The sequence below is a fragment of the Fundulus heteroclitus genome, chromosome 7 (assembly GCF_011125445.2).
Source record: "Fundulus heteroclitus isolate FHET01 chromosome 7, MU-UCD_Fhet_4.1, whole genome shotgun sequence".
NCBI lineage: Eukaryota > Metazoa > Chordata > Actinopteri > Cyprinodontiformes > Fundulidae > Fundulus > Fundulus heteroclitus.
In genome coordinates, this window is record NC_046367.1 from 868,364 (window position 1) to 895,542 (window position 27,179).

General features: G+C 41.4%; 1 protein-coding gene across 1 annotated transcript in view; it reads right to left on the reverse strand.

The window, feature by feature from the left end:
- The window catches only part of LOC105937232 (aryl hydrocarbon receptor-like), a 97,479-nt gene that overhangs the window by 44,825 nt on the left and 25,475 nt on the right, over positions 1 to 27,179 (reverse strand). Inside the window, 1 exon segment of the mRNA NM_001309949.1 lies at positions 13,949 to 14,052. Within this exon segment, the coding sequence (NP_001296878.1) occupies positions 13,949 to 14,052 (104 nt within the window).

The following is a 27,179-nucleotide window of genomic DNA, read 5'->3' on the forward strand; positions in this document are numbered from 1 at the left end:
CGGTGTTACATCGCCTCATAACCCTATTTCTCTGCTCCACTCTATTCTACTCCTATAAATAAAAATAAAGCACAGCTTCTTCCTGTCTGGTCAGCTTGGAGACCACAGTTTTATATGCATGTTACTGAGCAAAATTATTTTTATAAGCGCTGAGCAGGTCTCTCCTCTTTCTCTGCCAAGCAGAGAGAGAGAGACAGAGAGAGACAGAGACAGAGAGACAGACAGCGAGACAGACAGAAAGAGAGAGACGTTAAAAACTCCCAGCAAGATTTTAACATTTGATAACTGTTATGTGCAGATATCCCCCACGCGAGATCTGAGCTGTGAGCAATTCAAATTCATGCTCTGAGAGACCCAGCTGCAGAAACGAATTTCAAGGGGGGCACACTTAAAAAAAAAAGAAAGCATTTTACAAGCTTCAGGCTGAACAGTGGCTCTGTGACAACTCCTACAGTGCTAAGAAACTCGGGTTTGGGGCGGGTTCCCGGGCGGGTTCCCGGGCGTGCGCCGGCCCACTCCCAGCGGCTGCTTCGCCCCCCTTCGCTCCCCGGGGGGCGGCCGGGGCCCCCGCCGCGGGGGCGGGGCGCCCCTGGGGCCTCTGGCCCTCAGGGCTCATGGCCAGGACCACTTCATGATGGAAACGGGACCGGAGGACCCAGCGTCGCACACCCAGACGCCCGGACCGAGGACGCCCTCTTGGGAAAGAGCAAGCGGATCATCACGATGGACACGGGAAGCACGAGTGAAATACATCCAAGAAAAACTGAAGGGATTTAAACGCACCCAAGCATCAACTAACCATTTCCGTACTGGTGAGAGAACTTTCCTCTAAACAGTTTGCAGTGTCATCTTATGACCGTAACATGGGAAAAACGTTGCTTTCTTCATGCGCGCTGCCATGAGTGGAGGACGTCAGGCAGCACCGCGAGAGGCCCCCTGGGACTCTAGGGACTCTCCTCTCTATTCAGAAGGTGTACTGATACTTCATGTATGGAAGTCACATTTGTTACTTGTTCAGGTATGCTATTGTTCTTTCCTTTTACAGACCCATGTTAGTTTTTCAGAGCATCTAGAGATTTATATGTATACAATATTTTCTTTTTCTGATGGAGGCAAAACGTACCCTCAATGTTAACGGTTTACACAACCCCATTAAAAGAACGAAAGCTCTTGCTAAAATGAAAAGAGAAAAACAAGATATAATTTTTTGGCAAGAAACTCACCTTTCTTCAACTGAGCATGAAAAACTACACAAAATGGGGTTTAAATACTTGTATTACTGTTCATATATTAAAGGTAAATCTAGAGGAGTAGCTATATTACTGTCAAACAAAGTAAATGTTCAATTCTCCAAACAAATAAGTCACAAAGAAGGACGTTATAGACTGGTTAAAGGACACATAGACCATAAGGAAGTTACCCTGTTTAATATATATACACCACCTGGAAATGACAAAAAAATGTATTAAGAAAATGTTTGACTTTATCGCAACAGAAACTTCAGGAGTGCTAATATGTGGAGGAGACTGGAACATTCATTAAAATCCTTTTTTGGATACATCTAGTAAAAGGAAAAAGCCCCAATCAGAGGCAAAATATGTTAAAAAAAATTGTTAGAGGAATTAGGGTTGATAGATGTATGGAGGGAGCTGCAATCACTGGATAGAAAATGTACTTTTTTTCTCACTCTCATCGTATGTATTCAAGATTAGATAATTTTTTTATGTAAAACTTTGATAAGCACAAAATAGTAAATTGTGATATAGGGGTTACAGATATTTCCGATCATGCAGGGGTGTACTTGACGCTGCATTTGGATAATACTCCTAAAGAAACCCTATGGAAGCTCAACAGTAGTTTATTGAATGATGTTAAATTTGATAACTTTGTAGAAAAAGAATTCAAACAATGCATGGATTACAATAACAAAAATTATATTTCTCCAAGTATTTTATGGGACACAGCAAAAGCTGTTGTTAGAGGGAAGTTAATTATGTGGTCTTCTTATAAGAAAGAGGAAAAAGAGAGTTGTGTAAAAAACCTTACTAGGAAACTAATATCTTTAGAAACAAAACATATGGAAGATGGTAACGAAGACACCATGTTGGAAATCAAAGAAACGAGAGAGGTTCTAAATAAGCTGTACGAAGACCAGATAGAGAGAAAAGCTAAACTTATTAAACAGAATTACTATGAAAACGGTCCTAAATCTAAGAAATTCGAGGATACGTAAACAGCAGGCTGACAGATTTATACAGAAAGTTAGAAATCCAGTGGATGATAAGACGCATCATAATCTGACAGATATTAAGAAATCTTTTGTAGCATACTATACCCAATTGTATACACAGCCCCACGCAACAAACTCGCAATCTGTAAAAACATTCCTCTCTTCAATAGATTTACCATCGATAGGAACAGAACAAAATATGAAATTAACACAAACAATAACTGAGGAGGAGACCAATAAAGCTATTTCAAAACTGAAAGGGAATAAGATGGCAGGTGAGGATGGCTACCCAGCAGAGTGGTATAAACATTGTAGAAACCTAGTGATACCGCTTCTTAAGGGTTGCTTTAATCACGTACCTAACAGAATGCGGTTCTTACAGACCAATATCAGTTTTAAATATTGATTACAGGATATTTACAACAATAATGGCTAAGAGGTTGGACTTCATAATTCCAGAGTTAACAGATACAGATCAAACAGGATTTGTTAGAAATAGGCAAACTCATGACAATGTGAGGCGAGCCCTTCATCTCGTAGACCAAATAAAAAACATAGAATCAATAGCTGTTAGTCTTGATGCCGAAAAGGCGTTTGATTCGGTTTGTTGGAATTATCTTTACTTAGTTTTGGAGAGATTTGGCTTTAATAACCAAATTATCAGGTGCTTACAGTCTCTATATCATGCAGTCTCTGTATCATATATATATATATATATATATATATATATATATATATATATATATATATATATATATATATATATATATATATATATATATATATATATATATATATATATGTGTATGTATCTTGTGTCTGTCTTCTATATATATATAGAAGGCAGACACAAGTAGTGAAATCAGTACAGGAATGAGGCATCTTTTCTGATTCACATTCACTACAACAGAACTCAACTTTTTTCTGCCACATACAATATGGCGGTGACGTTGACGTGCAAACCTGCGCCCAATGACGTGTCTACGTATGTGATGTCTGTGGTTCAGGCTGTATGTTTAGAGTCTTTTTAGTGCTTTACTTGTTTAGCATAACTCACTAATAAAACATCCATAACTTGCTGTCACTTTAAGGTTTTGGGATCACGAGTGGTGCTCCTTGAGCGCCCCCTGCCTAGAGGCCAAGGAACTGCCGGCCTCACCTACAACCAGTTCTCTGCTGATTATGATCGCCCAGCAGCACGAAAACATGTTACCTGCACACAGTTTGATGTCTGAAACATAATAAGCTATCCACATACATTAAATGATGGAAAATCAGTTCATAACTGTTTGAACAATTGAATTTATGATCTAGAGACAGGAAGAAGCATCACAGAATGGAAGCCAGCGCAGTTAACATGGGATTGCACAATCCCAGGGGAGGCCAAGCTCGCTGTGGCCTCACCGGCTTCGCTATCAAGCGCCACCAAGGATTTACATGAAAGATAGCAGAAAGTCTGCGACTTTAAAGAGAATGTGATAAAAAATGAGAAAATTAGATAAAAAAAGAACTTTTAGTGCAAATGACTGAGTGAATCATAATTTATATTACATTATCATTGTATATTTTCTTTCTTTCTTTCTTTCTTTCTTTCTTTCTTTCTTTCTTTCTTTCCACCCCTGACTGCACGTCACTGCTGCACACAACCCCCCCCCCCCCCCCCCCCCCCCCCATCCCATTGAACAAACACCAAAACAGCAGAGAAATGGTCAGTATCTGGAAAAGTAATTTAGTAATTAGTAGGGTTAATGTGTATGGAAACACCCAGGCTTTTAAGTGGCAATGGAGAAGGGGCTGTTGAGACCAGAGGACACTGCTGTCACATGCAGAACATATCAGAATATACAGAACAAGTCCGGTCTCTTGGCACCCTCTCTGACCATCTGTCAAGAGACCGGCCTTTTTTATCAGTTTTGGAGAATTGTCCAGATGTTTTTGTATTCTCATTAGTGTCCCATGTTTTCTCCAATTAATGGTGACTGCCTAAATTGTGCCATGCTCTACATGACATTTTCACTTGAGTTTGTACACTGTTGAAAGGCACTGTAAGTTTGACTAGAAAACACTTTGCATGACTAAAAGGACATCCTACCACAGTAAAATGTGCCACTAGCCACATCATCTCTCTGGTTACTTTTCTTCAGCTAGTTCAGAAGTGGATAAACTTGTCCCATAAACCAATTGATCTTGACCCCCACATCTAGTTATTGTTTAAAAAAAGCTGAAGCTAAAGAGTGAAGGCAATGTAAAAAATATATAAAAAGCAGTCCATGTGTGATCTGGATTTAATGCAAAAGCAGAGATCCAACTTTGAAGGAGAACCAACATGTTTTATGTAAGAATTTAAAGCAGGAGAATATTTGAATTCTAATATGACAAATCTTTTTTAAACAGAAATGTATGACCCTGATTCACAGTTAGATTTCCTTTTGATTCCAGAAGCACAAGCTGCATGTCTTGTCCTCGTAGTGCTATCAATGAGATTAGACCTAAGAACTTGACAGATCTTCAAGCCTTCTGCATGAATGATAAATGATCATTTCCCAACAATGAGACTGAGAAGGGGGATGAGGGGGCACCTTAAGGGAAATGGAGCGCACTTACCATTTCTTTTCAAAGAAAAACAGATGCTCAATGTTTCCACCTCACTAAACCAATATGTGCTCACCCCCATCCCTTACAACCGGAGCACAAGCACATTCACGACTGACGAGTCCCAACTGTCCTGCAGGGTAAAGAGATTAAAGCTGCAGATGCCAAGTAACTCACTGAGATAATACACACTCACTGAAGTTATATGTCACACTCGTCCTATGCAAACACACATCGGCCAGTGTCAAACAGCCACAGAGAGGAGCTCAGTTTTCAGTCGTTCTGCCTTCACTTCACCAAGAGAACTGGCAGCACTGGTATAATTGAGGCCGTCTCCTCATACCACAGTCCACTGCAGCACCCACTGACCTCCCAGCTGCAGATCACTGGATTTAATCTGCAGCAGCACAGATATGGTGGTTTACAATGTTTGGCTTAAAAAGTCAATAAAGAGGTCATCAGATTTCATGCAAGTATTGTGGTTCAAGTTTTCAAGGGTTTCTTTTTGCTTTCTCTGATTGGTGCACAAATATTATGAAGCTGGAGGTTTTCCTACAGACGGAGCTGGAATTATTGATTTGAATGGATCTTGATTGGAATGCTGTTTATTACCAACACGAGAAATGGTAACGCTAAACCTCACCACTCCAGTTGGAGAATATTTGGAAGCCTGTTTTCTCTCTTCCCCTGGAATGCCAGTCTGATGCACATTGAAAGGAAATGGACTGGAAAATTGATGAAATGACTGCACAAAAATCCAAAAGATCCCTTAGTGCCAGTGAGTTTGCTCTACCCACTCACACGTGCACTAAAGAGAGACTCAATGAACATAAAGGCTCTTTTTTATACTAATTAGCTCTAACACAGAAAACACACTTCCTGATGATTTTTCTTAAAAAAAAATTAACAACATATTTACAAATTTCAACAACAATACAGTTGGTCATAGATACCATGGTTATCATCTCAACATGTTAAAAATCAATCACTGAGCCTGTCTTCTGGAGCAGCATTTTCCATATTTGGGAGCACTGACGTCCTTCTTTAAAAGAGTGCCTCTCTAAAAATGCATTGTGGTTCATCAGTAATGACTGATCTATGTCTGAATATCTCGTGGGAGTTTTCTTGCTAGGGAGACACACATATGCAGTTATCATAAGGGAGTGTTGTGTTGTCAGAGAAACAGACATACGCTGTTGCCATGTGGTCATGGGACCTAAGAGGACCAATCTGGATGGAGCAATCACAAAAGCAGAATTGAGAAAGAAGTGGAGTTTAAAAACATTTGAGTTTTTTTTTTTGTTTTTACACACAGGTGGAAGGGCAGGATCATGTGGAGAGCTCGCTTGGATAAGAAACCTCCATAGTTTTTAATAAACTGAGTTTTATGCAGAGTTTTCAACCAAGACCACATCTTTTCAAAGGACGACAATTACTTTTTTAAGCACGTTCTACGTTCTTGAGGCCAGAGTCCACTGCAGCACCCACTGACCTCCCAGCTGACCTCTGACACATTTCATAATGTGTCAGAACACTGAAATTCAGCAGTGGAAATAATAAAAAAATAAGTAAATAGACATATATATATAACTGCTCAAAAGATAATGTGTACTTTCTTGAATTGTAACCCCGAGCACATGCTCACATGCTCACAGGCTCACAGGCTGCCTCTTCTGGCTGTGGGAGGTCAAGGATTGTACCAAAGCGTTTTGCTTCCACACGGCTGACAAGGCAACTTGTTATAACTATAGAACTTTCTCCCTTTAACGGCAATAGTTTCTTGTTGTAATGAGAGACTTATCTTGCTAAAACGAGATAATTTTCTCATCATAACAACGCAACATACCCCGGCATCAGCTCGCGGGATATTTGAGTGTCATGGAGAAGAGGAGAGACGGAGGGGCGCCTTTTATTACTTTTTAAGAAGTCGTCATTTGTCGGACGAATGTATTTCTGCACTGAAGAGTGACAAGGTAAGTCATGCATATACAGCAAGTCCTCTACTTGAAATCTGATCAATTCGGCAGTTATTAATAGTTAACAACTATGCTTTGGATACACTTGCATCACTGTAGTACAGTCTCTGGCTCTGTTTACACGGTGAAAACAGGTTTGCGTTGCCTTTGTACTCTCCATTTACACACTACAAGGTTTAACTGTTGATTAGAGGGACTTTCAGCTATAGCTGTGGGTTTATTTACAACAGTTTGCAGCCAAAACAGTCCTCCGCCAGCCGCTGTTTTCTTCTTCTGGGCAATTTGACCCGGAGCTTCAAAAATCACAGCGCTACTAGTGGTGCGGCATGGGAATTACACCGTTTAAGTACTCTGTAAACAGCGCCTGTGACTGCTAATGTACTTTATGGATGTTAATGAAGTTGGCTGACAAAAAGATATAGAGATAAGGATACGCAGCTTAATTTTTTTTAAACATGTCATGTATTTAATCATAAATTCTGCTGTAAAGATTAATAAACATGAGCTGTTTTTTTCTCTTTGATATAACCATAATTTCATTGTGCTTGTAGACATATCAGCTATAGCAAGCATGGATGATGAGAGCTTGGTCATCTACATTCCCACCTATGCTGACAGAATTGCCACCTGGAGATTTTGCTCCAAGTTCCAAGGAAAAGGTGAAAGAAATGTCCTTCAACAGACATTGCTTGAAAAACTCTTTTCATGCAAATCTTAATGGAAAAAGTCCAATCTGATCTAAAATGTTTTTGGTTTCAGGTAATACCATTATGTAATATGTTTCAAAAGAAAGTTTACCTTTTGACTGAAAATGGTCATGTGTTTTCAGGAACATATGGAAGTGAGCCACAATAAAGTCAGTTAGCTTTTGTTTTTGCTGACAAAGATATAGAGCAAAAATACTGATTAAAAAGATTACTCCAACAACATTGTGAAATATAAGTTTTTGAAGTCAAATTATTGCTGTTGCTATTAAGCTTCTTTAAGGTAAAAAATGATGAAGCATGTGTTTAAACTGTACTTATTTTCATTTTCTTTCCATAGGGCATTATTTTTCTTTTATATTCTTCAAAGTTGATTGTAAAATTGATAAATGTTTTGAGCGCAATAGTGCCCAGATTTCTAACAAAGACTTTTGTCGTATGTAAAAGGATTTTCTCATGTTCAATTTTGAGATCCATGTATTCATCTTTTTAACACTCATAGATCATGTTCTAGTTAGGTCATTATCTGGAGGTAGAGAACTTCCTTTCAAAAGGATCTTTCAGAGCACTTGTTAAAGGTACTTTTAATGGAAAACATTCAGCAACTCCAGCCCCTCTCACTTCCCTGACATCTACGAAAGTGCCATTCACCTGGTCTCTAGAAACGTGGCGTGCTTTCTCCAACCTCAAAGAATGATTTTCCATAACTTCCATCCTGGCTTACCCAGATATGTTTTTCAAGGTATTGCTTGAACAATATGCATATTGCATAGTTTTCTCACATCATTGTGTGAACTGGCTACTATATTTCCTCCCTTTAACTTGAATATGTTATTTTTATCTGAATATGCCATCCAACCATCCATCCATTCTCTTCCGCTTATCCGGGGTCGGGTCGCGGGGTAGCAGCTTCAGTAGGGAGGCCCAGACGTCCCTCTCCCCAGCCACTTGGGCCAGCTCCTCAGGAGGAATCCCAAGGCGTTCCCAGGCCAGCCGGGAGACATAGTCCCTCCAGCGTGTCCTGGGTCTTCCCCTGGGCCTCCTCCCGGTGGGATGTGCCCGGAACACCTCTCCAGGGAGGCGTCCAGGAGGCATCCTGACCAGATGCCCGAGCCACCTCAACTGGCTCCTCTGGACGTGGAGGAGCAGCGGCTCTACTCTGAGTCCTCCCCGGATGACTGAGCTCCTCACCCTATCTCTAAGGGAGAGCCCAGACACACTACGGAGAAAACCCATTTCAGCCGCTTGTATCCGGGATCTCGTTCTTTCGGTCACGACCCAAAGCTCGTGACCATAGATGAGGGTAGGAACGTAGATCGACCGGTAAATCGAGAGCTTCGCCTTTTGGCTCAGCTCTCTCTTCACCACAACGGATCGGTACAGCGCCCGCTTCACAGCAGACGCTGCACCAATCCGCCTGTCCATCTCCCGCTCCATCTTCCCCTCATTCCTGAACAAGACCCCAAGATACTTGAACTCCTCCACTAGGGGCAGCACATCCTCCCCAACCCGGAGAAGGCACTCTACCCTTTTCCGGTTCAAGACCATGGTCTCAGATTTGGAGGCACTGATTTTCATCCCGGCCGCTTCGCACTCGGCTGCGAACCGCTCCACTGAGAGCTGTAGATCACGCCCTGATGAAGCCAATAGGACCACGTCATCCGCGAATAGCAGAGACGCAATCCTAAGGCCACCAAAACGGATCCCCTCAACACCTTGGCTGCGCCTAGAAATTCTGTCCATAAAAGTTATGAACAGAATCGGTGACAAAGGGCAACCTTGGACTTATGAAATCACTTGGAGTCCAACTCTCACTGGAAACGAGTCCGACTCGCCAGCATGCCCCACCAGTGCTTGTAATTGATAAAACTGTCAATTTGGGGAAACTCAAGTTAAACTGCAGATTCTTTGGCAATGAGTTTCCACATGATGAGCTGAAGCACCATTTTCTGAGTGTGTTTATTGTCATATTTTTACTGTTTTTTGCACACATGTAAATGTTCATATTTCAAGTGTCATATCAACGGTTTATGTACACTATCATTATGTGACGAGAATTTTTATTTGACCCAATTTCCCCCTATATATTTAGTTATTTTTTGCACTGTATTACGCCCCATTAACTGACTTAAGACCCCCACATACTTGTGCAGACATGAGTCCTAGAGAATGCGTAGAGCTCGAATTATATGACCGCCTACCTGCACGTGGTGTCACACTATAAACTGTTCAGCAGCAAGAAGTCTTCAGAGTGAATTGTTTTATACACTGCCTGGCCAAAAAAAAAAAGTCGGCACCAAAAAAAAGCGCACACTCTAATATTTTGTTGGACCGTCTTCAGCTTCGATTACAGCTTGCATTCGCTGTGGCATTGTTTCAACAAGCTTTTGTTATGTTGCAAAAAAAATGTCCACCCAGTGTTGGATTCATTTTTCACCAATATCTTGCATCGATGATGGTAGAGTCTGCCCGCAGCGCAAAGAATCCTCCAGCACATCCCAAAGATTGTCAATGGGGTTAAGGTCTAGGCTCTGTGGTGGCCAATCCATGTGTGAAAATTATATCTCATGCTCCCTGAACCACTCTTTCACAATTCGAGCCTGATGAAGCCTGGTATTGTCATCTTGCAATATGCCCGTGCCATCAGGGAAGAAGAAAATCCATTGATGGAATAATCTGGTCATTCAGTATATTCAGGTAGTCAGCTGACCTCATTCTTTGAGCACATGCTGTTGCTGAGCCTAGACCTTACCAACTGCAGCAACCCCAGATCACATACACCGGATTGGGACCACTGAACCGACAGCTGACTTTCAAGATGGCCTCAGAAGCTCAAGCCAGCATAATCCTTGCCACTGTCTTTGCCACCCTCATGCCTGAAACACAATTAAAGGGGCCCCAAAGCAAAGGCTAACAGGCTATGGGGACATTCACTTGATTTAAAGGGGTATTGCAATCAAGAAGGGAAGTATAAAGAGAGAAGTTCTATGTAGTGAACTGTAATGAGCCCCCTATTCTAAGCTTCAAAACATGTAAAGTGCTAGAGCGTATTAAAGTAATATATGCAGTCAGCAGTAAAAGAGAAAGTACCCCTCAGTCCGACAGCATCTTACATAAGTGTGCAGATGTTTTAAAGGCATTACCACATTCTCAGATATATGCCATTTCACTACTGACCCTGAGGTAGTAGCAGTAGTAGTTTGTCCACCACACCACCGGATCCCACTTGCCTTAAAATACTGTCTAAAAAGAGTTGGACAACATGGAGAAGGAAGGCACAGTTTGCAAAGTAAAAGAACCTACTCAGTGGGTTAGACTTAGACAACTTTATTTGTCATTTTGTTTGTACAGAGTGCATACAGAACGAAATTTTGTTGCATACAGCTTGTAAATTACAGTATAAAGTGCAGCAGTGATTAAAAAGTAAACAATTGAAATGTAAACAATGCAGGAGAAAGAAAAATGGTGATGTTTAAGAAACCCAAGACGGGCAAGCTCAGGAAAGATCCAAGACCCATAAACAAGGCTATAATGAGACCAGGTTACCCTCTACCCACACTCAAGGATGTAACATCCTGATTAGCAGGGGCTAATTTATTTAGCATCCTAGTACAAGAGTGTGTTCCACTGAATGAAAGGCATCATTACAGCTGAGTCAGGGCTGGTGTTGGCTTATTTTGTTCCTGGAAAGGAGGTGCCATTACAAGTAGATGCATCAATGAATGATCTTGGTGCATCCGTCATGCAGGAAGGTAGAACACTACATATGCATCAAACCTGCTCAACACATGAGAGTAAAGTTATGCCCAAATAGAGAAGGAACTGTGTGCAGCTTTTTTTGGGTGCAGGAGGTTTTACGAGTACCTTTATGGGAGAAATGCTAGTGTGGAATCAGACCATAGAGGTCCACTCTGTAAACCTCTAACCCTCGCACCACAATGTTTACAGCGCATGATGCAGAAATACTGCACAACTCTTATCCACAAGCCAAGAAAAGAAATCCCAGTCTGCCCCAGTCTGCCCCAGTCTGCCGCGCTGTCCAGGAAGTCTGTAGATGATGATGCCAGCTTATTATCTGACTATGGAAACACAGATACACACTGTATCCAGCACAGCACCTGTAGGTGCAGAGAGGATGGACATCATCAGAACAAATACAGCCTGAGATTAGCAACTGTCCACTATCAAGCAAGTCATCTGGTCAGGCTGGACAGGGACAAGGAAAAAGTGGAATCCATGTGTGTGTGTGTGTGTGTGTGTGTGTGTGTGTGTGTGTGTGTGTGTGTGTGTGTGTGTGTGAGTACTGGAACCCCCATTATGAAATCACTGAGGCTAATGGCATCATACTAAAAAGTGGGCAAATAATTATTCCACACACATTTAGACTTCACATGCTAAACCGCATACAAGCAGGACACTTTGGGACATATGCCCAACACACTATAGTCCCAATATAAAGAGGCTTATGTTCTAACATGAGATCCCGGAGAACCCTTGGGAATCAGCAGAAACAAAGGTATTTTCATGAAATTATGAAAATTACATTCCAGTATAACCTGTTACTATGCCATTAGGTACTTTGAGGTACTTTCTCCTTGCTGTAAAATCAAGGATAAAAAGCTGTGAGGGCCACCAAAAAGAGCACTATGGCCAAGCTGCGAAAGCCTAATCACCACTACACACATCCACTTTCAGCAAGCAGACAGCACAAATAAACCAGCAACAGGGATCCAACCAGCCAAAACACCACGAAGCTGCCACATCACAATTGGTAATGGACAACCTTCAGGCACAACAGCCGTTACCTGATAAACATCAACGCACCTGTCATACAACAACCAAACACCTGTGAGGACAATGATGACAGACGGGACATAGAACACCAATAATCTGTGAAACTGTTATTCAGAAAAATGTTCTTGAAATATTTAGAGGCATTCATTACGAAATGTTTCACTGTTCAAGAAATGTACACACATATTCACTATATCTGTGATAGAGTATTGGAGATTTCACCTGTTGATAAAGAAAATGTCACTTGCACTATAGAAGGTGACAGATATATATTAGTTGTTTGCATGTTGAAATTAGTATTACCTTATTCAAGGAGTGCTTCACTTTAATGCACAATCCTCTCAGGGACTATAGAGTGTTTTTTTCTTTTGCATGGTTGAATGTTTAATGTTTATAACGTTCCATTTATGCTTTTACCTTGATGTCTTTGTACCGAGGTGAAGACAGGAAATGCCGTGTGGTTGCTGGGGGAATGTCAGTTGGTAAATAAACGATCGGATATAGTGTTGAATTTTTATCAGTGAATCTGTCCCATTTAACATTGAGATAAACCCCTTTCACACATAAGTCCACGTAATTTACTGGTACCAAATTCCTGGGTCGAACAAGAATTATCGCCTTTCACACACGCAAATTAATCTCAGTAAATTACCAGATCAGCTCTTTTCATGCTTAACCCATAAACGGTGGAATGGATGTAGCTAATACCACCTGCAGGAGGCAGTAATGCAAGAGATATAGCTTTAACTGATCAAGCCAACCTCTAAAGAAGAATTTGATTTGGAAGTGATGTCTATCGAACAGCTAATTAGCCACAATAAGCAATGCCTTCGGGACCGGTAGTTAGTAGCTTTATGAAAACTACAGAAGAACAACTATTTCAGTACATATCTTAGTCAGAGAATTGACTTGAAGACGTCAGGGGAAGAGCTAAACGAAGACTACGAACGTCTTACTAAAACACGTAAATGCATGCCTTACCCAGGAATGCAACGGCTTTATTCACACTAGAGCGGTCCCAGTAAATTGCCCAGTATGACACTAGGTCTAGTTTTACCCCTTAAATCAGTTCTGGCTTTATTCACACTTAACTCTGACCCAGTAAATTACTGAGGAAGGTTGTAAGTGTGAAAAGGGCTACAGACCAGAAACATATCGTCAACAATCACAACAGCATTTGTACTGTTCATTTACACAACAACAGTTAATGGTTTCTCTGACAACGGCACAATTTCAAAAGGAGTTCCAGACTGTAATGGTTCAAAACCATCCTGGTCGCCCTTGTTGTAGAAACAGGGAAAATATAATTCTTCTCACAGGGAATCCCTGGCTCATGCATAGTACGACAGAAATCAGAAATTGATGAACACGTGCATAACATAACAGCTGCCTACAATTTTAAAACCCACAGAGGAAGAACATATCAACAATGACAGATAGTGGAATATTGTTTGTGCTTCTGATACTTCTGGATATAACTAAATTTAGTGGTTTTATAAGTTACCTTGAGCAACAGCCAAAGTAGTGCATCAATATTGACAGCCTTCAAAAATACTAACTATTAATAAACTGTAAATAAACTGCAGATATAGAATCGTACAAAGGAACAGATCTATAGTGTAAAGCCCTATGAAGTCTGAAGATGCACTGACCTGCAGCAGGAGCTCTCCTTCAGATATCTGCTTTTCTGCAGCTCCTGTTGTCTCGTCTCCGTTGCCTCTGGCTTCAGCTGCTCCATTCCCACTGTTCAGGGTGACTGAAGAGACAAACACACAACATGCTTAATGTGCTGATGCTATGTGCAAAGCTCTGCATTGACTGGAGCATCCAGCATCCTCCTTATCATCCTACAGCTTATAATGCTTGTATAAACACAATCGGAAGGTGTAAATTCCAGACAAGTTTTATCAGACTTTGTCTTATCTACTTTGACATCAGTGGCAGAGCACACAAAAAAAAATCTTTGTAATTTATTCTCTTCTGAAAACAAAAAAAACAACATTCTGCTTGGGACAATATTGATTCTGAGTTTACGCGGCTCCTACAGAAATAATTCAAAGAGAAGCAAAGAGACAGAGCAGTAGAAATAAAAAACGGGCTTTACACGGAACATCCTACAGTGAGCCAGTTCTGTAACATAGTGAGTAGTAACACAGCCTGTAGAGAGGTGCTTCTGTCAGATGTATTGGAGCTGCATCATGTGGTGATATTAAATCACTCTCATAAGAATTCTGCTTACACAGCCATTCCTTTATGTCGTTGGAAGAAAATGTTTAAATATCTACAACCCAGTTGTTGAACATGTATAGAAAAGTTGAACTGACAGTTTTAGCTCATTCAATAACAAACTCATTTCCCTGTCTAGTTTATTCCAACAAGACATCCTCATATCAAATGAATGAATGTTTCATTTGTAAATTTCGGGCCTCTCACAAAGCATAGAGTATGCTGCTGGAAATATGACCACTATATTTCCATCCCCATGGAAGCTCGGTTTGGCTCCTCTTCACAGTGCAGCAGCCTCCTGCTGACCTCACTAACCCATTCCACCTACCCAACCACCCTCATGCTCATTGGCTGGTAGCGCCAGCTGTTCTCATGAGACTCTCCTTTTTCCCAGCATTTTCTTCCTCATGGGCCCCATTTCACAAAGTGGGGTTAGAGCAATTACCCAGAGTCAAAGTATGACAACTGATGAGTCCGTGAAACAACCCCGCTCGGTAGCCGGGTTGTTAGGACTAACTAAGTTTATTCAATTCAATTCAATTCAATTTTATTTATATAGCGCCAAATCATGAAACATGTCATCTCAAGGCACTTTACAAAGTCAAGTTCAATCATATTATACATATTATGCTACTTTAAGGCTGAGATCTCCTCAAAGAAGTGTCGGAAAAGGCATTTTTCTTTTCTGCAGAAATCTCTGTTGAGAGAGGCTGATCTGACCACGATAAAATGTCTTATTTCTGGATTAACATATTTTTGAGCATTACCGTTTTTTGCCACAGTCAATAATTTATCCTAATAATTTTCCCAGCCTGTACGTCGCTGCCGATGGCAGTGGTTTATGTAACGTAGATGATGCAGGAAATCTTTCAGAGGCAACAGTATGTCTCTGTACAAATTCAAAAAACCTAAGTTCCTTTAAATCAAGGTTATATTGACCAGCCTCTATCATACCACTACGCTGTACTTTCCTCTGTTTTCTTTTTTCAAGCTCTGTTCATGTACAGAACTGTACAGAACTTTGAACTGTCTTGCTACTTAAATGTGCTATACAAATAAACTTGCCTTGCCTTGGCTGCCACAGAGTCTGACCCAGTCTGAGGGAAGCATAGACTAAGCAAGGCAGGCACCGGCCCACACACCATATCTAATTTTGATGAGGTGACTCAAAAGGATCTTTACGTTACTAAAGTGTATTTTAAAAATACTTGCACTGCATAGAAGGGCTGTGATTTATTTGTTTTACACTTTTAATATTCTTAAGTTTACCGGCTCTAAAATAAGATAAGATTTGAACTTAAAGTGACACAAATCGGTATCAGAGATAAAAAAAAAAAAAAACCCGACTCGGACATCGATATTTTAGATCTTTGTTTGTTTTCTTATTAGTTACAAAGCCAGATCATGTCTTTTCAGCAGCAATCTCCAAGCTCCTCTTTTTTTCCTTTTCTTTGATTGTAATGTTGTTTTTTGGTTGTTTTCTAGTTTTTTCTGAAAGCATTCTAATTATGTCAGGATGGTTGAAATGTACTTTATGAATAATGTGGACTTTATTTCATTCAATAGTTTCTGTCTATCTTCAAAATATTAAATATTATGCCTATTATCCGACTATTATGTTGAACCGACAAGAAATGCAGTATGTTTCCTGTTTTGATTATGAGTAAATGCTGGGGGTTGGGTGAAGGATTGCTTTTTACTCTGCTTTTATTCACAAGTCTGTACTAGTACATTAGGAAAATGTACCAGTAGGTGGCTGATTTGGGTCATGACTGTTCCTCTCACCCTTTTTTCCTATCACTTTATTGTAAAAGCATAAAGAAAAGGGTTAAAGCTTTCAACATCAATTGTTTTACTCATTTTCCAATAATAAGCACAACTTTAGTTAGACTGGAGATTCTTTTCACGTGTTGATTGAAATTGCTTAATGCAATGCCAAGATAACTTTTACTTGTGGCTAGAGGCGAGTTATCTGTCTGGTCAAGAGACTGGATGGAGGGCTGAGAAAGCTTGCAGAACCAACTGATCACTGATCTCTGATCCCCTTGCAAAACACAGAGAGCTGTGACCCATGAAGACCCCTGACCCTGAAGTAAGACATGGTTGGATGACTGATTCTGGGTCAGATCTTTTGTTTTAGAAACACAAGGTTAACAAGCAGTCAGTCTGGGCAATGTTAAGAGTGCTGGAGCAGATACCAGGAAGCCTATGGGTTTTGTGTTGGAAGCCTGACCAGGCTAGTGTTTCCATGTGGTAGCTTTGCTTGAACTGACAGTCCACTGACCCCTGACCCCTGACCTTATTTCACACAGACATTTGGCTGAACCTATAGTGGGGACATAAGAATACTAGGTCAATGTCATGGTAAATAAATGGGGCATTTTCTGGTTACTAGTACAAAAGCTAAAAGTAGAATGATGAGCCCTAGCTAGATAATGAACAGAAAATATGTGATGATATCAAGATTTCTGATTTGCCATTTATTAAAATGGCATGCATGCTTTAAAAATATCAACATCAACTCTTCTCTGACAGCATGGTGGGAGTTTCTCAAAATGACGGAGTCATCACTTGTCCCATACAGCCATCTGGAATAATTCTGATATCCTACAAAAAAATATGATAAACTTTCCTTACAGTAAGAGTAAAGGTATTGAATACCTGTCACATATTTTTGAAGGAACTGAGTTTATCACATTTGATATATTAAATATACAATATGGTATTGATAAAAAATAATCCATCCATCATTATATTTGGTTATTTCAGGCATGGGAATTATGTAACTGTAATAAGTTTCAGGCCTGGACACAACTGAAAACATAAAGAATATATGACTTAGACTTTCTTTATTGTCATTCTGTATGCACAGAGTGCATACAGAATAAAATTTCGTTTTCATACAGCTCAGAAAAATTGCAGTAACTCTACAGGATACGTTGCTGTGAATTCACAGTACAGGATTAAAATGCAGTAATAAATTGCAGTAATTTACAGGATAAATTCCAATTGATTTCCAGATAAAGTGCAGCAGTGATTTAACAGTAGACAGTTGCAATGTAAACAAATATGCAGTAAGTTTCCGGATAAAGTGCAGCAGTGTGATATAATAAGTTCATTACTTCTACTATGGTGTTGTTCCCCGCCTCTCACCCATTGACAGCTGGAGATAGGCACCAGCACCCCTCGCGACCCCATGAGGGATAGATGTGTTAGAAGATGGATGGATGGATATTATGGTGTTGTGAACTTGCTTTGGAGCTTCCCTACACTGATGGAAACTGCTTTTTTCTAGGAACACCTACTAACCCCCTGTGGTGAACATATACTGGTATCAGGACATATTATGTTAGCAGATGGCTGCCATGGGGCCCTGACTTGTTAATAAGCATTGACCCAAAACAGAACACAGCTGGCCATATCTCATCTGTTTTTCATGTGATTTCTTGTTAAAACCTTTTTTTGGAATAAAATACACAGTAAAATTACCAGGAGGTATTGGAATAGTATAAAATTCAACAAACATAAAGGAATCCCTCGGGATAAGCCAGTCTAAACAGGTGGATTTTGAGATGAGTTTTCTTTATCTTTTTATGATGAAAGATGAGTTTTGAATGTGGTCAAAGAGAAAGTCCGCAGCGAGGGCCATCCATAGCCAAAGTGACTAAAAGATCACTTTGTCCTATGCTGGAGGAGTGGGTAATTGGGAGGCACACCTTTGAGTTCAGGAAGATGCAAACATTTCCAGAAGTTTAGCCAATAAAAGGTTTTTAAGAAAAGTTAGTAGTAGTTTGCCAAGGGTTCTGGACATGATGATAGAAGCAGAATTCTGAACCTATTAAGATTTATGGATGTATTTGTTGATTGAGTCAGTCTTTTCGACCGTTACAGTAAGATAAGATGTGACAAGTTGTGATTAGCACATAAATAAAAACAAATTAAAAATCTACTAAAAAGGTCTCCTGTCCCAGTTTCCAAAGATCCTAAAAACACTCAGCACACTGCAAATATTATCAAATATTTGACCAGTTTCAATTTGTCCCTCCATACCAACTACGACAGGATTAACTGGAACATTCTGAGCCTGTGCTGCTTAAATTTCCTGCCCAATCCCTACATGTCATCCTGGAATTCCTCCAGAGGATTGTCACGATTCAGCATTCACGCACGGGCGCGCGCGCGCACACGCACACACACACACACACACACACACACACACACACACACACACACACACACACAGACACACGTACTGTGTAATAGGTCACAACAAAAGTCTTGATTATCTGTCAGACCAATCATCTTTATATAAACAATATTTGAGAGATCGATTTAACCGGCTGTTTGCTTTAGCTGCAGTCTGTTTGTAAAACACACTATCAGATCAGATGAAGTATGAACAACCGTACAGCTGCTGATAGCTTTAGGCCAGCATGTTAAGCCTGTGAAGAAGAGGTTGCTGGCGCTGGCTGCTCAGCTACAGAGTAATGCAGAGTAATGCTGACCGTTAGATTAAAGGTAGCAGTCACACACGATGTTGCTACATTGTACAACAAATCCATGATGCGGCCATTTGTTCAGATTCATTCAAGATGAATTTTTACTTTAACATTCAGATGGCAACAGTCACAGAGCAAATGTGGCATCGCCACTGGGGTCCTAGAGAATTTTACATATGCTTCTTTCACAGATAAAGCAACACTGACTTTCCACACGGAGGTTTACATCCTTCTATTAGCTCAAGATAGTATTTAGATTTTCAATTCTGTAATTGAATGAAAACAAATAATTCTAGGGTTTGACGTTGTGACTTCATAATCTGTCACATTATGAAGTCAGATAAGACATTAAGTACAGAAAATAAATATTAGATGTGCAATTTGACATGATTTGTCTTCATGAACCCGGACAGAGCACACAAACACAGAGCTGATCTTGAGAGTTTATTGCAAAGAGGGAGTAGTGGAAGGTGAAAACCAGAGTCAGTTACCGGGCTGGAGTTGATGAGTTGCAGGCTGACTGGAGAAAATGAAAGTAATAGGATAAGATAAGATACGATAGTCTTTATTGATCTCACAATGGAGAAATTCACTCGTCACATCGGCTCATACAAGAAGGTGCAGAGTAGGAAAGGTGCATTCAGTTATATACAGTGTATGTTCATATCTATAATGGATCAAAAAGAATACAAAAAAAAGGAAATAGGAATGGGCATACGATGTCTCATTTACATTCTTAGTGGTCTATACACACACATATATATATATATATATATATATATATATATATATATATATATATATATATATATATATATATATATATACACATATATAAATACACACATACATACATATATATATACACATACACATATATATATACACATATATATATATATACATACACATACATACATATATATATACATACACATACATACATATATATATACATACACATACATACATATATATATACATATATATATATACATACACATACATACATATATATATCAGTCGGGCGACTGTGGCTTGATGGGTTGAGTAGTCGTCTGGCAACCAGAAGGTTGTGGGTTCGATTCCAGCTTCTCCTTGCCACATGTCGATGTGCCCTTGGGCAAGGCACTTAACCCCAAGTTGCCTACCGAGCTGCGTCTCGGTGTATAAATGTGTGAGCGTTAGTGAGAGCGACTGGGTGAATGTGGCTATAGTGTACAGCGCTTTGGGTGGTCAGCATGACTGGAAAAGCGCTATATAAGTTCAGTCCATTTACCACATACACATACATATATATATATATATATACATATACATATATATACATACATATACATATAAATAAACATATCTATATACTTAAATATATACATATATCTATGTGCCTACATACATACGTACCTACGCGTATATATGTGCATATACATTGTATACATTTGTACATACATACATACATGTGGGCTGACTTATGTTCAGGTGTTGATAGCAGCAGAAGTCACTACATCAGGATTATTGCACGGGTTGTAGGACAGTGTATTAAATAGATTATTGCACCTTGGTTATTGCACATTAATTGTTACAGTTATGGTACATTAATTGTTACAGTTATGGTCACAGTTGCAGTTACAGTGCAGCATTGTAAAATCTTATAGCAGCAGGAATAAATGACCTGCGGTAGCGCTCCTTTTTACAGACAGGAAGTCTAAGTCTGGCACTAAAGGAGCTGCTCAGCTCCTCTACAGTCTGGTGCAGGGGGTGAAAGGTGTTGTCCATGATGGATGTGAACTTGGACAACACCCTCCTCTCAGCTACTTCCTCCACAGAGTCCAGAGGGCAGCCCAGGACAGAAGTGACCTTCCTCACCAGCTTATTCAGCCTCGTTCTTTCCCGCTCTGCACTGCCAGGAGCCCAGCAGACGACAGCGTAGAGGAGGGCTGAGGCCACCACAGAGTCATAGAAGGGTTGACTTCTATGACTGGGGCCTGCTCACTCCAAAGGACCTCAGCCTCCTCAGGAGGTGGAGGCGGCTCTGGCCCTTCTTATACAGAGCGTCGGTGTTGTGAGTCCAGTCCAGCTTATTGTTGACGTGAACACCCAGGTAATTGAAACTCTCCACAGTTTCTATGTCCTGCCCCTGGATGTTCACAGGTGAGTGAGGTGGGGGTCTTCTCCTGAAGTCGATCACCATCTCCTTGGTCTTACTGGTGTTTAAGCACAGATGGTTCTTCTCACACCAGTCCACAAAGTCCATGATGACCGACCGGTACTCCAGCTCGTTCCCCTCAGACACACAGCCCACAATGGCCGAGTCATCAGAGAACTTCTGAAGGTGGCAGCTGTCCGTGTTGTAGGTGAAGTCCGAGGTGTAGAGGGTGAAGAGAAACGGAGACAGGACGGTGCCCTGGGGGGCCCCGGTGCTGCAGAGTGCCACCTCTGACTGACAGCCGTGCAGCCGCACATACTGAGGGCGGTCAGTGAGTGAGCAGCGCCATCTTGGACAAAAAAAATGAAGCACTGGGGTGACAGATGTTCCAGCAGCAAGGCAGTAAACAGGCGTGGAGTGAGTGGAGATTGCAGACAACCCGGCGACCAGGAACAAACTGAGCAGAGGATTTAAAGAGGGATGAGCAGGTGGAGCCAGTCACAGGTGATTGCAGCCTGACAGGTGATCCTGATCAGGCTGCGCTGGGAAGGAGGAGGCAGGAACTGCTAAAAATGCAGCCACCAGGCTGCATCATGACACAATTACGCACTGTTTTAAAGTTATTTAATGTTTGATAAATCACTCTGTTAGGTATTGTCCACTGAATATCAGCTCTAGAGCTGATATTCAGTGGACAATAGTTCAAAGGAATGATTTGAGCACTGGTGTTCTTTTAACAGCAAACTCTGCACACATGTAGAATAAATGAGTGACAACTTCTCTTCAAGTTAAAGAATTTACTAACAGAAATAAAATTAACATCCAGAGAACATCACTATATAATGCTGTTTATCTGAAATAACACTATAGCTGTGTCTCAATTCGGCGGCTGCGTCCTTCGAACGACGCATTTTAAGGCCGGTGACGTCACAACGATGCGCGGAGGCTGTCCCATTTGGCAAAAATTCTGAGGATGCTTAAAATGCAGCCTTCAAATGCGTCCTCCTTTTCCCCGAATTCTGAGGATGCACCGCGACCATCCTTACTGGCCTTGCCTGCCATAAGATTTCCCAAGGTGCTTTGCTCGCTTTTTTTTTTTTAGTAGTTTAAGAAGAAGAAAGAAGGCGGATTTTCATCAAGACTAATGGAAAGCAGCAGCAGCGCTGGCAGTAGTGCTGAGTACAGCTATGTAAGTAGTTTGTTTTTATTTTTTTAACTGAACATTATTAAAATACATGACGGTAACGGAGCCACCGGAATTTGTAGGACCAGCTAAAGCTAAAGCTTAGAGCTAATCTGTTGATACGAGACTTTTAGCAACATTAAAAGACTGAATAAAAATGTCACAATTTTTTATTTTAACCTACATCTTATTGTAACTGTGCTGATAGCCATGTCCCTCACAAATTCGATCAATTTATTCTCATACAGTTTATTACAAGTGATTAGAACTGTCAAAGCTTAATGCAGCTGAAGAAATAACATCAGTCCAGCTGTGCTGGGCTGTCAATACTGCAAAAGTTTTGTTTGAATACTCAATAACGTATAGTTAATTTACAGTACAGTATAAAAAGGTTTAAAGTATAATTCACTTGAAGAACAATACCGGCGTAATTATACAGAACAGTCATTTTTCCTGTTGACATAACAGAAATATGCTTTACATGTCGTTTTGATTGATCATCATCATCATCATCATCATCATCATCAGAATAATTCAGTGAATCCTGGTTCACTGCAGATCTGAGTTAAAGAACCAAAGTTCATCTTAAAGAACATGAAATGAGTTTAGATTAGCTTAACTAATTCAGAACAACATTAGGTATGTGTTTCAACCACTGATCTCTATTATACACTGGAGTGCTAATAGCCGCTGTTAGAACGAGTTGCTTTGAAGCCACCAGCCGCCATATTGGTACTTTCTATTTTCCTCCAGTAACTAGGGAATATGTGCACTACAGCATCGAATAACGAGGATTTTCTCATGTTCACGGGGGGGCTTAAAACTTTTAAAATGTCATAATAATGTCATTCTCCCCATTGCTGTCCCAACGAAACAGCAGGAAAATGAGTTTCAGAGAAGCACATTTTTACTCAGCTTGTGAGCTTTGGAGGCCCATGTGGCCCCATGCATGGCTGGCTCGTCCCCCAGCCACCCTCTCCTCCATAGTCCCAGGCAAGAAGTGGAGATCAGTGAGGTGGAGGCAGGCTCAATAGCAGGGCGCCCTGCTGAGAGAGGATGTCTCTGTGTGGATGTGTGAAATTCCTTTGCTTACAACCCATCCTGACTTCTCCCCCATGGTACATGTTGCCAATTCAATCTGAATTCTAGTCCATGGCAAGATGGCACAACATATTGAAGTTCTGAAAAAGCAATTGACTGCTTATGTGACCACTAATAAATATAAAGTGGAGAACCACAGCAAACATTCCATGCTACAAATTTCAGCACCTTAAAGGAGCAATAAGTGATATTTCACCACTAGGTGGTGCTTGAACACTGTCTGTAGACCAAAACAAGATGTGTTACAAGCTGTCAGAGGTGTCAAGTAACGAAGTACAAATAATGATCTGCATTGGATGGCGCACATTACGTGAAATAAATATTTATAAATATTAAACTGAAGCCAAGAGTAACGAGTAACGTTTGTTTTAAAAATGTAAGTGTTAGGGGGTAATAGGATAGAGGCTGGTTCTTTTAAGGTTTTAACAGTCAACAAGATGGTGTATCAGTCAGGATACAGGTAATAGGGTAATGAGGCTCGCACTCCTTTAACTGTTGCCGTCAGCAGGGTTTATTCCACTTCAATACTCAGTGTTGCCAACAGTCTGCAATAACATATGAATTGCCATTAGGCCAGATATATATTGCAACAGTAGAAGTTTAAACCAAATAAACTTAAACATATCCAAAAAAGGCAAACTTAAACATCAATCTGTGGAAATACATTTCCTCAGCATATTAGATATAATTCTAATTATGTAAATATAGCATCACTTGGCTTAAATACTGCAAGAACTCAAAGTGAGCACAGTTTTCAATGAAACATAATAAACAGACGTTTTCTAGCTCAAATTATTATGAGTAGCTTTTGGCGCCATCATGTGGTCAAATAAATAAACTTCGCCATCGCGTCAGCCGGCAGCACGCCCGATCACAACATGCACACATGACGCACAACCCCGACGCAGCGCACACGCAGCGAAAATCCAAACCGTAAGTAAACAGTTTTAACATAAACTTATGAAGACCAATGGAACTGTTAGGTGTAAAATACTTCTGTGTGCAATCAACAAACCAAGCACCGAATGTGATAACTTACGTTCATTCATTAACTTAACACTCGGAGCATCGATAGTTCTAACTGCAAACAGCCGACATGCTATGGAGTTAACCGGAAGTAGCAGATAGCGCCCTGAACTTACACCTACGTCACTTCCTGATAGCAGCCGAACCAACATCATAAACAAAGAATGTCTGAGCCTTTTATACAGCCGCCCCCAAATGTGATGCCACATTTGCTTAACAATAAAAGGCTTCTCAATTAGTTTCAGGGGACGACCGGCTGTTGGTGTCAGCGTCCTGTTCTTCAGATGGTACAGCTGGTAACACAACCAACCGAGCAACCGGTCTAGTGTAGACATGTCCCTTAATGTTCACATCAGCAGATCTGATAAATCCATCATCACTACGATGAATCTCAGTCACTTGACCTATTGGCCATAGAGCTCGGGGCAGCTGTGGATCTACAACCATAACCACGGCCTTCTGAAGAAGGTCAGGAGGGGTTGAGTGCCATTTCTGTCTTGCCTGTAGGCTAGGAAGGTATTCTCTGATGAACCTTGCCCAGAACTGATCAGCAAGAACCTGTGAGTGCCGCCAGCGCCTTCGACTGAGGACATCCACCTTTGGGTAGACCACTTGGGGTAGCGATCCATCAGGCCGCCCCATGAGAAGGCTATTAGGAGTCACAGGGTCCACATCTGCCACATCAGTTGAAACATAGCCCAAGGGCTTTGAGTTGAGGATTGACTCCACCTCCATCAGAACCGTAAGAAGTACTTCCTCTTGAAGGGGTTGGGATCCTACACTAGTGCGGAGAGCTGACTTGACAGAACGGATCTCCCTCTCCCACACTCCACCAAAATGTGGGGCTGCTGGCGGGTTAAACCGAAATGTGATCCTTTTCTGGGCAAGCTGTCCCTGCAACGTCTCTGACATGTTGGCAAAGGCTTCTCTGAGTTCTCGATCTCCTCCCTTAAGATTGGTTCCACAGTCTGACCATAGCTCTGCGGGTGTTCCTCTTCTGGCGATAAATCGTCTAAGGGCCATGAGGAATGCATCTGTATCCAGACTACTTAGAAGATCCAGGTGTACTGCCCTTGTTGTCAGACACTTGAAAATGATCCCCCAGCGTTTCTCATGCCGTCTTCCCATCTTCACAATCATAGGCCCAAAACAGTCAACGCCAGTTGAGTAAAATGCTGGCTTATACAATCGAAGCCTAGCAGCAGGAAGATCAGCCATCTTGGGAATCGAGGGTTGGGCCCTCCAACGCTGGCACTCAGGACAAGTTCTCTGGAATTTACGTATTGCCTCTCTTCCTCGCAATATCCAGTAAGATCTCCGCAGCTCTGCGAACACCCGTTCAGGGCCTGGATGATGAAGTTCGATGTCATATTTCTGAATGAGAAGGCGTGTGAAAGGCTGTGAAGGATCCAGAACAATGGGATGCAATGTAGAGCCATCGAGACCTTCTAGATGTCGTAAACGACCTCCTACTCTAATGAGGCCTGTTGTAGTATCCAGTTCAGGTGCCAGGGTGAGTAATCGACTTCGGGATGATACAGGTTTTGCTTCTGCTAGCAATCTACATTCCTCTGGAAATGACTCCTGTTGAGCACGCCGAAGAATGGCCAGTTCAGCTGCTTGATACTCTTCAGTGCTAGGTGATGATGTTGAGAACGCCTGCCCTCGAAGTTCTTTAATAGTAGCATCCAAGAGCTCCTGCCAATTCTTGTGCACTGTTCCATCCTGAAAGGTCGGCATGGAGGTGGTAGCTGTTCCACAGAAGACAGTCTTTCTGAGCTCAGCTTCATCAACACAAGGCCCAGAACTCGGCTCCTCTGGCCATTTGTCAGGACTGTCGTGCAGAAAGCTAGGCCCGTTAGACCAACGATTTGGTACCTTCAGTTCGGTCAGGGTCTTTCCCCTGGTCAAGTCATCTGCTGGATTACTCTCAGAGTTTACATAGCGCCAAGTACAGTTTTCTGTTAACTCCTGTATCTCAGCTATCCTAGCTCCTACAAAAACTTTATAGCGGCAGGACTGTGAGCTCAACCAGGTGAGGACAGTTGTCGAGTCAGACCATAAAACTATCCTTCTGATAGATGAGGTAAGTTCTTTCTTCAGGATGCTGGCCAGCTGGGCTGCCACCAAAGCTCCACACAGCTCTAGGCGGGGAATAGAAAGGGTACGTTTTGGGGCTACACGGGAGCGAGCTAGGATGAACGTGAGGTGAACCTGACCGGTGCAGTCTTCAGTCCTCAGATATGCAACGGCTCCATAAGCTTTCTCCGAGGCATCTGCGAAGATGTGTACTTTGCGGGTAGCCTCCTTTAAGCTGGCATCAGCAGGTACATAAGCGCGTGGAAGAGTAAGGTGAGGTAGAAACTGGAGCTCCGCCTCCCAATCCAACCAAGCTTGAAGGAGTGTAGATGGGAGGTTTGAGTCATCCCAACCGTGCTTCTTATCCCACAGCTGTCTGAGTAGGAGCTTCGCTCGAGTGGTAAAGGGTAACAGATAGCCTAAAGGGTCATACTGTGAGGCTAGAACCCTATAGATATTTCGAAGAGTTGGCATCTCATAAGACACAGGCCTGTGCTTATAGCCTAGGGAGTCTGTATTCCAATACCAGCTGAGTCCAAGTGTTGTCTCTAAAGGGTTGGATTTGTCTTCTGCCAACCACAGATCCAGGCTTTGTGATCTAGCTTCAGGAGGCAAATGACTCA